Source organism: Littorina saxatilis, linkage group LG2 (assembly GCF_037325665.1).
Source record: "Littorina saxatilis isolate snail1 linkage group LG2, US_GU_Lsax_2.0, whole genome shotgun sequence".
In the NCBI taxonomy this organism is placed as follows: domain Eukaryota; kingdom Metazoa; phylum Mollusca; class Gastropoda; order Littorinimorpha; family Littorinidae; genus Littorina; species Littorina saxatilis.
In genome coordinates this window covers 79,664,603-79,680,768 of record NC_090246.1, presented here as the reverse complement: position 1 = coordinate 79,680,768, position 16,166 = coordinate 79,664,603, and the positions used below count along the sequence as shown (strand labels likewise).

General features: G+C 44.0%; 1 protein-coding gene across 1 annotated transcript in view; it reads right to left on the bottom strand.

The window, feature by feature from the left end:
• Positions 1-9,053: 9,053 nt before the first annotated feature.
• The window catches only part of LOC138954389 (uncharacterized), a 32,604-nt gene continuing 25,491 nt past the window's right edge, over positions 9,054-16,166 (bottom strand). The window contains exon 25 of the mRNA XM_070326256.1: positions 9,054-11,485. Coding sequence (XP_070182357.1) covers positions 11,007-11,485 — 479 coding nt within the window. The 3' untranslated portion in view covers positions 9,054-11,006. The remainder of the gene's footprint in view (positions 11,486-16,166) is intronic.

Genomic DNA, 16,166 nt, shown 5'->3' with positions numbered 1-16,166 from the left:
TAGCAGCGCTGAAGTGAGAGTGAACATCCAACATGGCGGCGGTGGCGTCACGCATGATCAGTCACGTGACGGTATGACCTTGACACCTAACTCAACTTGCTTATGGGTCAAGGCCGTTTTTTTTTTAGGGTTGCTTTCCCTTTCGGAGTGAAGCGTAGTTCAGCGTCTTGGCACTTAAACTGACGTTAATGCTATATGTCAGTCGGGATAAGATATGTAATTTTAATCACAGTTTTACTGTTTGACTATTTAAAAAATTTAGCAGCTACAAAAATCATACAGAACTTGCCATCGCATTGCCCTGTTCCTCCACAACGGGTTTGGCAATTCCCCCTCCCGTCGCAAACGTAGTCACTCCTCGCCAACATACATTTTTTGCGAGGCAATTGGCGGGCTTCAAGTAGATTGATCTGGTGGAGAGAACTTTCTCTTCCACCAAATCTGGTCTGAGCAAACGTCTCCCCTGCCGAAGCATGTTGGCTTGGGCAAAAGCCGCATAGCTATATACCGGAATTGTGCTTCGAGTCTCTCCTGCCTGCAGGGTTTTGTCCTACCGGATCTCAACCTACACGGAATACTTCCAACATTGGTCGAATTAGACCCCCTCAGCTCTACTTATGGGTCATGGCCGTTTCTTTTTTAGGGTTACTTCACCCTTAACCCCTTCCGGGGTGAAGCGTAGTTCAGCGTCTTAGCACTTAAACTGAAGTTAATGCTAATGTAAATATCCAAACTCCGCCCGGGAGATGGGAGATGGCAGAGGCCGGCCAGGAAGTGACCTTTCTCTCAAAAGAGTGTTTTGGCGTTTCACGAAAACCGGAAGTGCGAGCAGCACTGGCGGAAGCGGAAGACGGAGCACCGGTGGAAGGATCCCTGGTGATAGTGGCCGCCGGCATCCTCAGAGACGCTAAAGAACTCCTATCCCCAACAGCAGGGGGGAGAGTGGAGCTGGTAGACGGCGTTGTCCTCTGCATCTCGGCATGGACAAGGCTGCGAATCTCTGGAATGAGAGAACTAAGCAAATTCGCCACAAGAGCGCTGGACTCGGGTGGGGAAGCAGAGGGCAAAATAGGACGAAGTCCTGGTGGTGACGCTAAGTTCGCTTGGCGAAGAGATTGGGACTCAAAAAGACGTGTTATAAGCTACGTCTGTAACGACAACAGCCTCCGTTAATTTCTTGGAAGAAGACTTGGGCTTGGGAGTGCCCTTACCCTTGACCTCCGCTTTCGCACCACGTTTAGCTTTGTCACTGTCAGCCATACTGACAAGCCAAAGATGGCGGCCAAAACAATGCTACTGAAAAATACAGTTATCCAAACTGACGTAAAATAACAGTAGCTAGGACAAAATTACAAGCCAAAATAGAAAGATCTCACCAACTAGCTGGTAGAAGGCAAGTAGTTAGTAGTTGACGGGTGGTGACCGGTGGGAACTGTGCACAAGCAAAGGCATGAGCGGCCACAGCAGAGTGAAAAATGTGTACGACCATGAACTCTCACTGAAAAAGTCTTATGACTAGGCCACGTGCTGTGGAGCGGTAGTGACGTCACCGGCCATAGGGGAGATAACCCCCATGGACTGACTCACTGCCCAACGCACTGAAGACAGCACTTTTTTGGTTGGGTTGCTTACCTTAAATTTGTTGACGGGAGAGCGTATTTCAGACCTGCAGCATTTTAGACTGTGTCAACGCTTATATGTAATTCGGGTTAGTATATTAATTAAATTAAAATTTATAATTAAAATTTTCGATTACAAGACATAGCACATTTGCTGTCGAAGAAATGGAGTTCCAAGTTATAGCACATTTGCTGTCAGAGAAATGGAGTTACAAGTTATAGCACATTTGCTGTCGAAGATACGGAGTTACAAGTTGTAGCACATTTGCTGTGCGAGGAGATTTTGTATTGTATCAAGGTGTAATCCAGGCTGTTAAAAAATATCAGAGAAAAATCGGCTTAGAATTTGATAAACATTTTATTATGACAGAGCCCATTGTGTGGAAATGTATTTGTAAAGGTAAGACACAACTTATTTACAAAAAACTGATTGAACATGTTACAGTCCCAAAATGAAAATGTATCAAAAAATGGTCTGAATCTTTAGACTGTTAGATAAGAAGGCTGTTTTTCAATACATTTTTAAAACAACAAAAGACACTTGTTTGAGATGGTTCCAGTACCGATTATTGTACAGAATTTTGCCCACAGAACGGTTTCTATTTTTACGAAAAATTGTGGATACGTCATTGTGTACATTTTGCGGTAGAAATGAAGAAACCCTTTTACATATGTTTTGGGAGTGTGATAAAGTGCAGACTTTTTGGATAGAATTTGTAAATTGGCTAAAGGTGAACTGCACCCATTGTGACAACTTAAAACTGTCTAAAGAACTGGTTCTTCTTGGAGTTGCGAACAATGTAGTCACCGATAAAGCTTTTGATGTGTTAGTAATCTGTGCCAAACACCACGTATATATTTCCAAAATGAACAAAAAGACCCCTCATTTTCAGACATTTAGTAGAAATTTTAAGCAAAGATTTATTTGTGAAAAATATAACGCAGTTGTGAATAATACAGTAGATAATTTTTACAAGGATTGGCGCCTGTATATGCATGTTTTGATGTAACCCCTACGTTTTTTCTTTCTTAAATCCTTTTGATACTGCGACCACCAAGCCCTGAACATCCCCCCCTCCCCCACCCATCCTCCCACCCCATGTATGTTGTAATTGTTCAAGTGTTCTTCTGTTGTATGGTTCTGTCCCTTTGTTTAGGTGATGTCCTGTAATGTACAGTATATACATGTGAAAAAAAAAACCTTCACAAAAACAGAATAAAAATAAAAAAATAAAAAAAATTAAAAAAATAAATCCCTACGCTTAGAACTGTACCCACGGAATACGCGCGATATAAGCCTCGTATTGATTGATTGATTGATTATATGTCATTAGCAGAACAATGAAATTTGTAACCAAAACACGCCATATAAGGCGGAACTTGATATTCAGGGTGTCTGTGTTGCAGGTTCCATTGTATAGACACTAACTCATGTACAATTGTTACAATCCATTGCACGCAAGGCAATCACTGATTCACTCAAACAAGCAACTTGTCACATGGGTGATAGATTACATTTGAACTGCCAATGTTCAAACATCACTCTCAGCAAAAAGTCTTCACAAGAAATTTATTAGGCAGGCAGTTGCAGCTGATGGTTTTAAGCCACAGTGTGAAGGCCGCAATAAACAGTAGTGCCATGTTGTCTGCATAGAGAGCAGAAGTAAATGCACTTTCAAACAGCAGATATTTGATGTGATGATCTGTTTTGAGTCCGAGTCTCTGACTGCTGCACAGATCCAATGGAAGAAGTCAAGTCGAATCATCATTGTGATTCATACGTCTATAGGCTGTAGCATCTGCACTGACTCCCAGCAGGTCACTTGAGGACGGTGCCAAATGTAGACTTGTCAGGTAGTCTTCAATGTTTCCTTAGGAGTCTGGCACTGGGAACCCTATGCGAGGTGGCAGTGGCTGGAACTTGTGAACTTGTAAAAAGTAACCACTGATTACAATCACATACAGATGTTTTTAAGAAATAACAGGATTTTTCTGTGGTGTGGACCAATTAATTGCGGCCCCTGAATATTAACAGTGAGGCAAACAAAGACACACCCCAACCACTGAATACTAGCAATTACAGGTGATTTGGTCCCATATATAAATATGTATTTCATGCAGTGTTTGCTAAATATGTATTAGCTCTCTTCTTTTGAAAGTATGCATATCATAGTTAATAAAATGTTGCGGGAATGGTGAAAAAAAAAAAAAAGTTATAGCACATTTGCTGTCGAAGAAATGGAGTTCCTAGTTATAGCACATTTGCTGTCAGAGAAATGGAGTTACAAGTTATAGCACATTTGCTGTCACAGAAATGGAGTTCCAAGTTATAGCACATTTGCTGTCAGAGAAATGGAGTTACAAGTTATGGCACATTTGCTGTCACAGAAATGGAATTACAAGTTATAGCACATTTACTGTCGAAGAAATGGAGTTCCAAGTTATAGCACATTTGCTGTCAGAGAAATGGAGTTACAAGTTATAGCACATTTGCTGTCACAGAAATGGAGTTCCAAGTTATAGCACATTTGCTGTCAGAGAAATGGAGTAACAAGTTATAGCACATTTGCTGTCACAGAAAATGGAATTACAAGTTATAGCACATTTACTGTCGAAGAAATGGAGTTCCAAGTTATAGCACATTTGCTGTCAGAGAAAGGAAGTTTGGTGTTCAGACAGCGCTGGTTTTCGCTGCTGAAACACCGAGCTCCTTCCAGGGTCGATTGTTTTCATTGGATAATTTCTTTTGAGTGCTGTGTTTAAGGGTTTAGGGTCAAATCATTACCTGACTTGCCCATTTGGCTTCATGGTTATTAACCTCAACACTGCTAATCCAGTCTGTGGGTGTGTCGACTGGTGTGATGACCCTTAGTGCCTGTAGTCTGTCAAGCTCTGCTTTCACTTTTTCTCTGATGGCACTTGGCCATTTTCTGATGGGATGCTGTCATCTGTGTAAATGTGTAGTTCCCCTTCAAGTGTGTCCAGTTCTCCCTCAAAAACATCTTGAAAGCTATCTAGAACATTTCCCTGTTTTGATTCAGACACGACCGCTATGTTTTCAGTACGAACTGTCATCAGCTCACCCCCTAATTGGTCTACAGGCGCGTCCCCCGGGTGGTGGATGGGGGAGCCTTCTCTACTAACTTCTGAGAGAAGGTCGCATCACTCTCGATGCCGTGAACCTAATTAGGATCTTTTTCTTGTCTCTTCTCTATTTTTTTGAATCTGTCAGACCTGCTTTGGATGCCATGGTTTTCATTATTTTTGCCAACTTGTTTTTTCCAACTCTTTGTTTTTTGAACCAAGTGGTGCCTGGGGGTGGGTTGGGGATTGTGGTTGAAGAAACATAAAACGGGTCAGAATCTTCTCTGTAGCTGACTGGCCGCAGCTCAGCGTACAACTTGTACACCTTGACCGGGCACGTCTCAGGTGTCTCCGGTGTTGCCCATGCTGTCCGACTGAAAGGACGGACTCCAGTAGGGTCTGTTCCAGTCCTGGTTTTAGTTGTTCGCTCGTTGTAGCTGAAAGAAATGCTTACACTGTACGCAGTGATTTAAGTACATATTTTAAAATTTACTTTTTATAATTTTGCACATTAATATCCCGCAGATATCTTCTTCTTTTTTCAAAATATAGCTCCTTTTCTCATAGTTGGCAGTTTAACAAAAGTGTTTTGTTTTGCAAAGACTGAAAGGTCATGTGTGTGATTTTGAATTTGTGTGTAAAAATAGTTTTTAATGATTTTCCTAAAGTTTACATTAATTAAGCTTTGTTTTTATGTTAGAAAATTGGTTTTGTTTGCATAGTTATGGACAAGAAGTGTGTCTGGGGGGGGGGGGGGTGGAGGCGGCAGATCAGTACCTGAGAAATTCTTTCCCATTGGAGTCGTGCTGCAAGGAGACATCTCCCCACTTCATGAGGTAATGGTCACATTTGTTGATCAAGTTTCCATGACCTTGCTTTTTTAGGTCTTTTAGTTTGGCGGAAAGAGTTGCACGGGCCTGTTGAAATTCAACGTCTGTAAAGATGTCCCGTGGGTAAACCTTTTCCTTGAGATGGCGGTGGATGCTGGCCCAGAAGCTCCTTATCGATGTTGTCTCGTAGTCATGGCCGTCTGCTTTCTTGAGGAGAATGAAGAATTCACATAGGATTACATTTAATTGTTTTGGTGGCAACTGGCAGATTTCAGTGGTGATATTCTGGTGCTTTTCTTTTATAAAAGTTAGGAGCAATCTGATGTCAGATTTTGTTTTCTGTGCTGTGTTTTTGTTAACTTGAGAGTTAATATAGGCCTGGATGTCTGGCAGTGGTACCTCATCGTTGCCAAACCTTGGCTTCTTGGATGGTGGTGGTGGTGGTGATGCACAAGGTTCTTCTTCGAAATCAAAGTTTGAGAGATCCTTTAAAACCTCTGGGGACAAGAGTAATGTGCCAGTGGTCTGCTGAGGGGATCCGGTGGTGCCAGGCAGACTAATTAGTTTCTGCACATCAATCCTGTTTACTGTCTTCGTAATCCCACTGACGGTTTGTACTTTCAACACTGTGAACCCCAGTGGCTTGGTTATATGGATGACAACTCCTTCCTCTGATCCATTTATTTTAACAATGTCATTCACTTTAATTGGCGACAGGCCTGTCATTCTGCCGTTGAAATGTTCACGGAAGAACAACGTACGATTGGTTGTGCCTTCGTTGTGCTTTTTTTGGTCTTATTTTTTTATTTTTACGTGAGAAATATTTCTGTTATACTAAATGTTGCTTGTAATGTTTATGTTTATTTCTATGCGTCTTCGTCTCCCACCACAGCTGTGATCTGTGCTGCAGTCTGGCTGGCATCCACTTCTTTCACCATTGACACAACCATATCCGCTTCCATGGCCTTGGAAGAACCATTCCAGTTTTTGCGGCAGGAGTGTTGCACAGGGTCTTTCTTTCTTCGCCTTGCAACGTCACACTTTCGGCAGCTCTTGATTCTTGTGGCGTAGTTGACTACTTTGTTTGTCTTTATCCCAAACAAAGTTGCGTGCCCTGAAACATGAACAAGAAATAATGTTATACTTATAGACATATACTCTATTCCATATAAATGGATGTTGGCCTTTTTATTTGTCTGTCTTTCTGTTTATCTGTGTCGTTAAAACTTGCTGAGTCTTTGCCACTCTATTTGGACAGGCATTTACTCGTTATTGATCAGTTTTGTCTATAGAAAATGCATTCGAAAGAAGGAAAAGGCTGAAAAAGAAGTGTTTTCATTCATAAGTTAACGCTTTGGGCACAAATACTGTCAAAAATCGTCAATCTCAACATGAATCGTTTCGATCTTCGACATACTGTATGTAAACACAGAGGGTTCAAGGTCGCAAGTAGTTCCGTGTCATGGGGGTCAACTTCGTCTGCTCCCTTTCAAAACAGGGTCAAACGTTATCATTTCATAAAAGGTTGTCTTTTTCTTGTTTTTGCGGCTGCGCAAGTTATTTTGCCTAGGTCATGGCCAAACTTTAGGCCTACGGAGAAATATCGCTGGATATTTTCTCCCTAGATTAACAGAGACAAAGAAGGGAAGTCATGCTGTATGAAATGTTAAGTCCTTTGTACTGGAAACGTGCATTCTCCCAGTAAGGTAATACAGCAGTCCTGGCACGGTTGGCCTTGTGGTAAGGCGTCCGCCCCGTGATCGGGAGGTCGTGGGTTCGAACCCCGGCTGGGTCATACCTAAGACTTTAAAATTGGCAATCTGGTGGCTGCTCCGCCTGGCGTCTGGCATTATGGGGTTAGTGCTAGGACTGGTTGGTCCGGTGTCAGAATAATGTGACTGGGTGAGACATGAAGCCTGTGCTGCGACTTCTGTCTTGTGTGTGGCGCACGTTATATGTCAAAGCAGCACCGCCCTGATATGGCCCTTCGTGGTCGGCTGGGCGTCAAGCAAACAACATTTATGTACTGAAATGTTAAGTCCTTTGTACTGGAAACTTGCATTCTCCCAGTAAGGTAATATATTGTACTACGTTGCAAGCCCCTGGAGCAATTTTTTTATTAGTGTTTTTGTGAACAAACAATTGACAAGTGGCTCTATCCCATCTCCTCCCCATTCCCCGTCGCGATATAACCTTCGTGGTTGAAAACGACATTAAACACCAAATAAAGAAAGAAAGAATACATTGTACTACGTTGCAAGCCCCTGGAGCAAATTTTTGATTAGTGCTTTTGTGAACAAGAAACAATTGACAAGTGGCTCTATCCCATCTCCCTAACCTTGAACGGTTGAAAACGGTGTATGTGTGTGTGTTTGCGTGTATGTGTGTGTGCCTGTCTGTATGCGTGTGGGGGTGTGTGTGCGTGTGTGTGAATGTGTATCTGTCAGGCATGGGAATTGAAAATTGTAAAAAAGGCGGAAAATTTATAACTGAAGACGCAAAGCGTCAAGTCGACGGCGCGAAGCGCCTAGCCTTACTAGGGGGGTCCGGGGGCATGCCCCCCCGGAAATTTGTTTTCTCCAAAGAACCCAGATGGTGCAATCTGGTGTCATCTGAGCTCCAAGTTTGCCATTAAATTCTGTTTTTAGAATCAGAGTTTTTAGTACAAAAATGTACCAAATTTTGCTTACATGTATTATATATGGTTTAAATTTGTAAAAAAATTTATCTGTTGAGACAAACAGGAAAATGTAACTTGTAACACAATCTGTGCAATCTGGTTTACTTTCAAACATAATAGTTCAATAACTGAGGCGGGCGGTAGCAGTGCGTAAACAAAGTACGGAAAGTTTTCGCGGGCTTTTGCGCAAAGGCCAAAGTAACCGGTGCTTTTTTTGTGTGCCTCCCCCCTTTATTTTTTCGGCGGACACTTTTGCATTTTCGGCGGAACAAAAAAAAAATTCGGCGGAAATCTGCCATTCGGCGGACAATTCCCATGCCTGATCTGTGTGAATGTGTATCTGTGCATGTGTGTGGTGATAGCATGTGTGTGTATGCGCACGCGTATGTGCATGCGCATGCGTGTGTTTGTTTGTGACTGCATGGATTTAAACGATGAATTTGCTTTTGTACTCCTGTTCTTTTTGTGTCTTAATGCTTGTATTGTGGTTTTGTACATGTGTATAGTAATGTCATTGTTAAGCGCTTGGAGCTTCTAGGTAAGCGCTCTATAAGTTTACATTATTATTATTATTATTAAACACCAAAGAAAGAAAGAAATCCCATCTCCCCCCTTTCCCTGTCGTGATATAACCTTCGTGGTTGAAAACGACCTTCAACACCAAATAAAGAAAGAGCCAGTTGGCCAGATAGAGCCTTCAACGAACGGGGAAGCCCTCAAGGTAGACAGAGTAGTATCCTCCCTGAACTGTGAGCTTGACAAAAACAGCTCTCTCCTGCTCATGACAGAGTGTGTGTATTGGTCCCTTTTTGAGTTTAGTTGGAAAAAAGTGATGATGATTATAGATTAAGTATGGAATAGTATGGCCGTCCGAGGACTTGTTTAGAACTTTCTACTTGATCCGTTTCTGCACTAGTAATTTTTTACTTGTACATGTTCTTTAATGACATTCAACGAAGTAGAAAGTTTGATTCTTGCTTTGGGCGGATTTGATTGGAATGTGGAGTGTACATGTACCAGTATTGTGTTCACATGGTCAGTGGTTCTTTTGTTGAAAGTTTTGTGTGTGTATATTTGATGTTGCTGAATTTGACAATAAAGGTATTTTCATATGTTTGTCTTATCACAACATGCATGAATGTGGGCGATTCAGAGAGAGCTTGTGTTTATGTTGGCAGTGAAACAGAATGAGGAGTTTTCAGAATGCACACATACCAGCATACACTCACGAACGCAATGACACACACCCACTCACACACACATCCACGACTCGACAGCATTACATCAAGGGCCTTTGTCGAGACCGATTCAGAATAGATATCTGGAAACACACAAGTTTCTGAGTCATAAACTGATACTCTTTTACAATTAACTCGTGCATTTCCCATTCACACATGTCACAGATTCATGCTTTGATTGTATTGAAAAACTTGGTTCAAAGTTTTCACGCTCACACACAGATCTCCACAGCACCTGGTTATGTACATGTCACTGGTACAAAACAACTAACGTTTACACATGACAGCTTTGACAACATAAGACAATCTTCACATACACGTGTCTTCAAATGTAAAGATACGTTTCATCTGTACAGTAAATGATCCTGTTCACAATCACACAAACGGGGTCCTGATTTGGCCTATATGGTCCGCTGGACCCAAAAAGCAACAACAATCAAATCAAATCACACATCTGTGCAGGCTTTAATGTGGGCTGAATACAGCCGTACTCTTGGTCATGCAACCAAAATCTGTGCATATCAGGAATAGTTTTTATCCATTTATTTTGCAGGTAGATATAGATGTCGGTTTCAAAAATAATTCAGCAAAACAAAAACATCCCACTCAGCAAAATAAGCAGCCAGGCTATTGAATTTGTTCAAGGATGCTCATGAATTTAGGTCAGCGTGGACCTGTGCCAATTTCCCACATGGAAAAGGGACGTTTTGAAAAAAATAACAATGCAAAATTAATTTCACAAACTGGGAACTTTACATTTGAAGAACAAAACGAGACTAAACCTATTTTTATCACAACTTTTAAAAATACTGTTCAATGCACAATAATCAATCAATCAATCAATATGAAGCTTATATAGCGCGTATTCCGTGGGTACAGTTCTAAGCGCTTGTCGAAGAGTTGTCAACACAGGACTAACAAAGAAACTAACATCTGCAGACGGACACGAACCCTATCACACACTAGCAAACCCTGGTAAACATACAACAAACAACTGTTTAACAACAATGTACACATCAATAGCTAGGTCCAAACAAAATAATATTAAGCACAAAGAAAAGACACATTTCAGTCCAGAAACAGCAACACGCAGCCCTTGCAGTTCAAAAGCCGTTACCTTTATTGAAAGTTGTTTGGTATTTATAATTCTTTTCAAAACTCAATATGGACCATCAGTTTCATTCATGTTGACAGAAGTAAAGACTTTGTGTGACGTGTATTTGTGACACACGTCATGACACTTGGGACACCGGTCCCTCCCCTAACCTGGTAGCATTCAGGTCATTGACAAGCGAGCACACACACTACTTAATTCACAATACTTGGCCAATTAGCCCCATTAAGAAAGAAGTGTTGTCAGGCCAACATGTCAATCTCTACAATTTCAAAATCAAAAACAAAAATGGTAAGTTCTTAGAATATATAATTTGTGACAAAAAACGTTACTGTCTCAAAACTAACGTTCCAATAATTCACCATTCTTGTTTTTTGAGTGTGAATTTTAGAGCGCTAGCAGTCGTCTGTTTTTGGATTTGTACAAATTCAAATAAAGATATCACAAGCCATCAGGCAAGCAGTCGTCTGAAGAACCCCCGTCCTCACCCTCATTGTCCTCGTCAACCACCAAGGGCTTCACTCGGGAGGGGCGAGACTTCCACCCTCCACCACCTCCCCCTTCCTGACTCATGTCTGCCTCATAGCGGCCACTGCCTTCCTCTCTGGATCCCTGGTGACTCAGTGGTGGGGAGTGAGTGCACAGTGTATCAGAGGCATGTTGCACGTGCTCCGGTCTCTGACAGTGCAAGATTCTGTCCCCTGAATGAAGGTCAACTCTACGTCCACTGCCGACGTCAGTAGCATCGTCACCACTATCTGTGAGTGTCACACAGCCAATCTTGTCTTCAGTCGTCTCGATGACGTGATCACCGGTGACCCCATCGGTGGCTTCAGTGACATCATGGTCAGCGACACTGTCCAACACAGCTTGAAGTTTCCTGCTGGCAGCTACTGACGACGTGATCCCGCCTTCCACCGCTGACACACACAAAATGGTACACATGATGAGAATGAGACACAGAGTGAGACAGTGTGCGTGTGAGCGTGAGCATGTGAGTGAGTGAGAGAGAGAGACAGAGAACAAGGCAGGGAGAGTATATTATTATTATTATTATTATTATGAACATTTGTGCGCCTAATCTAAATATAGCCCTAGGCGCTTACAAAATATAAAATACATAGTGAACATTATACGAAACACAAATCGACAAGGACTCATACACTCACAGACAGGCGCACAGCGAGAACGCGACGCACTCACTCATACCAACTACAGGCACATGCATTCTAGACGGAAAAACAGTCGTAAATAAATAAATAAAGTATTGGATACATAAAGTTTGTTGAGAGAAGAAGAATAGAGCTGGAAAGGGAAGAAGAAGGAGAAAGAAAGAGACAGATCAAGGACCAGCAGGAGAGGGTGATGTGTGGTCATTAACGGACTAGTGAGGGAAGAGGTGTGTTTTGAGTGAGGTTTTGAATGATTGCATAGATCTATGTGGAGTGCCTGAGTGAATGCGGGAGTTGGTTCCAGATGGATGGGGCCTGGTAGGAGAAGGTGCGCTGGCCATATGTTTTGGTGCGTGCTGATGGTATCCTAAAAAGGCGGGTGTCTGCGGAGGATCTTAGGGAGCGAGAGGGGGAGTAGACATCAAGAAGGTCAGAAAGATAGCTAGGGGACGATAGATCAAAGTTTCTGAAGCAGAGTGTGGAGATCTTGAACTGAATCCTCTGTTGAACAGGCAGCCAGTGTAGGGTTTGAAGAAGAGGGGTGATGTGGTCATGCTTGGAAGAACGAAAGATGAGGCGGGCGGCATGATTCTGAACACGCTGAAGCTTTTCGATGATGTAGTTGGGAGAGCCAGATAGAATGGAATTGCAATAATCGAGTCGGGATAGGACAAAGGCGCAGAGCAGAGTTTTAGTGGCATCCTCAGTGAGGAGATGACGGATGGAGGAGATGCGGCGGATTTCAAAGAAGCAAGTGCGACAGACATTGGCAACATGCTGATGGAAGGACAGGGACTGGTCAAGAGTGACACCTAGGTTGCGGACAGCAGGAGAAAGAGCAATAGAAGAACCATTGAGATCGACAGACGAGGGAAGAGAAGGATGATTGAGATGTTTTTTAGGAGAGACAAGAATCATTTCGGTTTTCTCCTCATTAAGCTTCAGCTTATTCAGGTCCATCCACGCCTTGAGGTCGGTGATACAAGACTGGGTGGAGGCAATGAGGCGAGGGAGGTCAGAGATAGGTCCAGAGAGATAGAGTTGGTTGTCGTCGGAGAAGCTGTGGTGAGAGAGAAAGTGGTGAGCGGCAATTGAAGGGATGGGTTGGGTGTAAAGGACGAACAAAATAGGCCCCAGGACGGAGCCCTGGGGCACACCGTACTGTAGAGGAGAAGCAGAGGAAGATAGGCCGTTCACAGAGACAGACTGGTAGCGATCGGTGAGATAGGACTGAAACCAAGAAAGGACAGACTGAGAAATGCCAAAAGAGTTTTGAAGGCGGGACAAGAGCACGGCATGATCAATAGTGTCAAATGCCGCGCTCAGGTCCAGCAGAGAGAGAAGGCAGACGTCGTTGTTGTCGAGTGCAGTCAGTATGTCGTTGCTAATTTTCAGTAGAGCGGTTTCCGTCGAGTGTCCAGAGCGATAGGCAGATTGATTGCAGTAGAGAAGGTGGTTGGCTTCAAGATGGTCCAAAAGCTGGGAGAGTACGATTTTTTCTGTTATTTTGGAGAGAAATGAGAGATTAGACACTGGTCTGTAGTTCTTCAGATTTTCAGGATCCAAGGAAGGTTTCTTGAGAAGAGGTCGGAGGATAGCGGATTTGAAAATGGCAGGAAAGGACCCAGATGAGAGAGAGGCGTTGATGACGGAGGTGAAATGCGGGAGGAGAGTATCTAGACAGTGAGTGAGGATAGAGGCGGGAAGGGGGTCAAGTTCGCATGTTTTGATGCCGGCGTGCATGATAGTTTTTCTGACTGTGCTTTCGGTAACAGGCTGAAATGAGGAGAAGGCAGGGCCAGAATAGGAGGGGTCAGGGATGGGGGACTGGGTGGGGGGGAGAGCGTCAAGAGACTGGCGGAGTGTGGAAATCTTGCTGTCAAAGAAGTCGGAGAAAGCCTGAGGAAGACGAGAAGAAGGAATCTCAGAGGGAAGTGGAGACGAGTCAGATTTACCAAGAAGAGTGTTAGTGATGTCGTACAACTGTTTTGAAGAAGAGCATGCGAGTATTTTGACATTGTAAAATGCAGTCTTGGCTGCGTGAACGATGCTAGTGACTGCTTTGTTGGCAACTTGAAAAATCTGCTTATGAACAGTCAGGCCTGATTTCAACCATTGTCTCTCTGCTCTACGTCTCTCACGCTTGGCATCTTGCAACTGAGGCGCAGCGGACGAGTACCAAGGCGACGGAGGACGGTGAGAGACGCGGCGGCTGGAAGCAGGAGCATGCTGATCAAGAAGAGCTAACAACAGTTTATCAAGTTCGTCAGCGGACGAAGGAGGAGACACGGCTAGTCGTGACTTAAGGTCAGACTCAAACACACTCAAGTCTACGGCATTTAAGTTCCTAGCTTGGACGAAGACTTGGCGAGGAGGAGGACGAGTGAGGTGGAGCTGAGCTAAGACACAGTAATGATCGGAAGGAAGAGTTTGATCGATCGTGATAGTGTCTAGCACTTGCTGATCAGCGCGATGGACAAACCAATCGAGCGTGTGTCCACGTGTGTGTGTAGGACCGCGGACAGCCTGGATCAAACCAAAAGTGTCAAGCACATCGACGATCTTGGCAGTAGAAGGATGAGTGGGTTGGTCGTAGTAAAAGTTGTAGTCGCCGGTGATGACGTAGACGCCATTGAGATTGTTACAGTAGGCTGCAAGTTCACCAAATTCGTCGAAGAACATAGAGTCTTTGAGGCGATTCTTAGGGCTGGGAGGTGGGCGGTACAGACACAGGAGGTGGAAGGTGTGATGGGGGAGGGTGAGTGTGAGTTGAGCAAGTTCGAAGGACTGATGCTGAAAGGGGAAGTCAGTCCTGGTGGTGGCAAACTGCATGAGGTGCTCTGACACGATAAAGGCGAGCCCACCCCCACGTGTCGAGCGGGGGAAGGAGAGGGTGCGGTAACCGGGGGGAGCCACGTCCCGGCACTTAGCTTCGTCGCCGACGGGCTGAAACCAGGTCTCACACACGGCAAAGACGTCAACGTGGTGGTCATCGATGAAAAAGTTGATGGCCGAGCGCTTATCACTCCTGGTACCAAGAGCTTGAGCGTTGAAGACAGCGAGCGAGAGGTGGGGGGAGCGAAGATTGTCTCTGTTATGCGTGGTGGTGACGTGGATGAGATTGCCAGTGTTAACGCCGGAGGGTGGTGATGGGGGTGAGATAGCAAAGTCGCAGAAGGGTGGAACAGAGTCGACGGTAGACAATGGCAGTGGACTGGAGGCAATGACCTTGATACGCCTTCTGGCACCACCACGGCACGAGCGGCGACGTGGCAGACTACGACCAATGCTCAGTTGTTTCAAGCGAGAGATCACCGAAAGCTCCAAGTCCGCACGCACCGATGAACCCAGGCGAAGCAACTCAACACGGGTGTAAATGCACCGAGCATTGGCGGTGAGCGCGGCGGCGGCGGCACGTGCGGTGCATGGGCCCGACGAGGCTTGTTGACATGGCGGCTGACCAAAATTGCTGAGCCATTGCAGCCGTGACCAGAAGAAAATGAGAAACAGTACCTTGAGGTGGAAAGTCACTTGGATAGGTAGACTGAACATGTTGACAAACACTTCATACACAACGTGACAGTCAAATAGGGTCACAAACGCCACAAGAAGCAAGAAAACAGACGAAAATATAGCAGAGCTGAGGCGGACCGTGCCTGTCGGCGGCCTAACCTTGACCCAAATATATGTATGTGTTAACAGGTGCTGAAGCATACTTCAAAAGTATCCCTTTCGTACTTGAAAAAATGACATTTAGACAAATGTATTAAAAGCTCTGATACAAACAGAACCTTTGTTCCTTTTGCAGGAAATAAAAATTCCAATGAAACTAATCTGAGAATAAAAATGTCCTCTCTTTTGAGGCCTTTTTTGACTCACATGCGAAGCAAAAGTGAGTCTATGTACTCACCCGAGTCGTCCGTCCGTCCGTCCGTCCGTCCGTCCGGACGTCCGTCCGTCCGTCCGTCCGGAAAACTTTAACGTTGGATATTTCTTGGACACTATTCAGTCTATCAGTACCAAATTTGGCAAGATGGTGTATGATGACAAGGCCCCAAAAAACATACATAGCATCTTGACCTTGCTTCAAGGTCAAGGTCGCAGGGGCCATAAATGTTGCCTAAAAAACAGCTATTTTTCAATTTTTTTCCCATTTTCTCTGAAGTTTTTGAGATTCAATACCTCACCTATATATGATATATAGGGCAAAGTAAGCCCCATCTTTTGATACCAGTTTGGTTTACCTTGCTTCAAGGTCAAGGTCACAGGAGCTCTTCAAAGTTGGATTGTATACATATTTTGAAGTGACCTTGACCCTGAACTATGGAAGATAACTGTTTCAAACTTAAAAATTATGTGGGGCACATGTTATGCTTTCATCATGATTGGTCACATATGATCAAGGTCAAGGTCACTTTGACCCTTATGA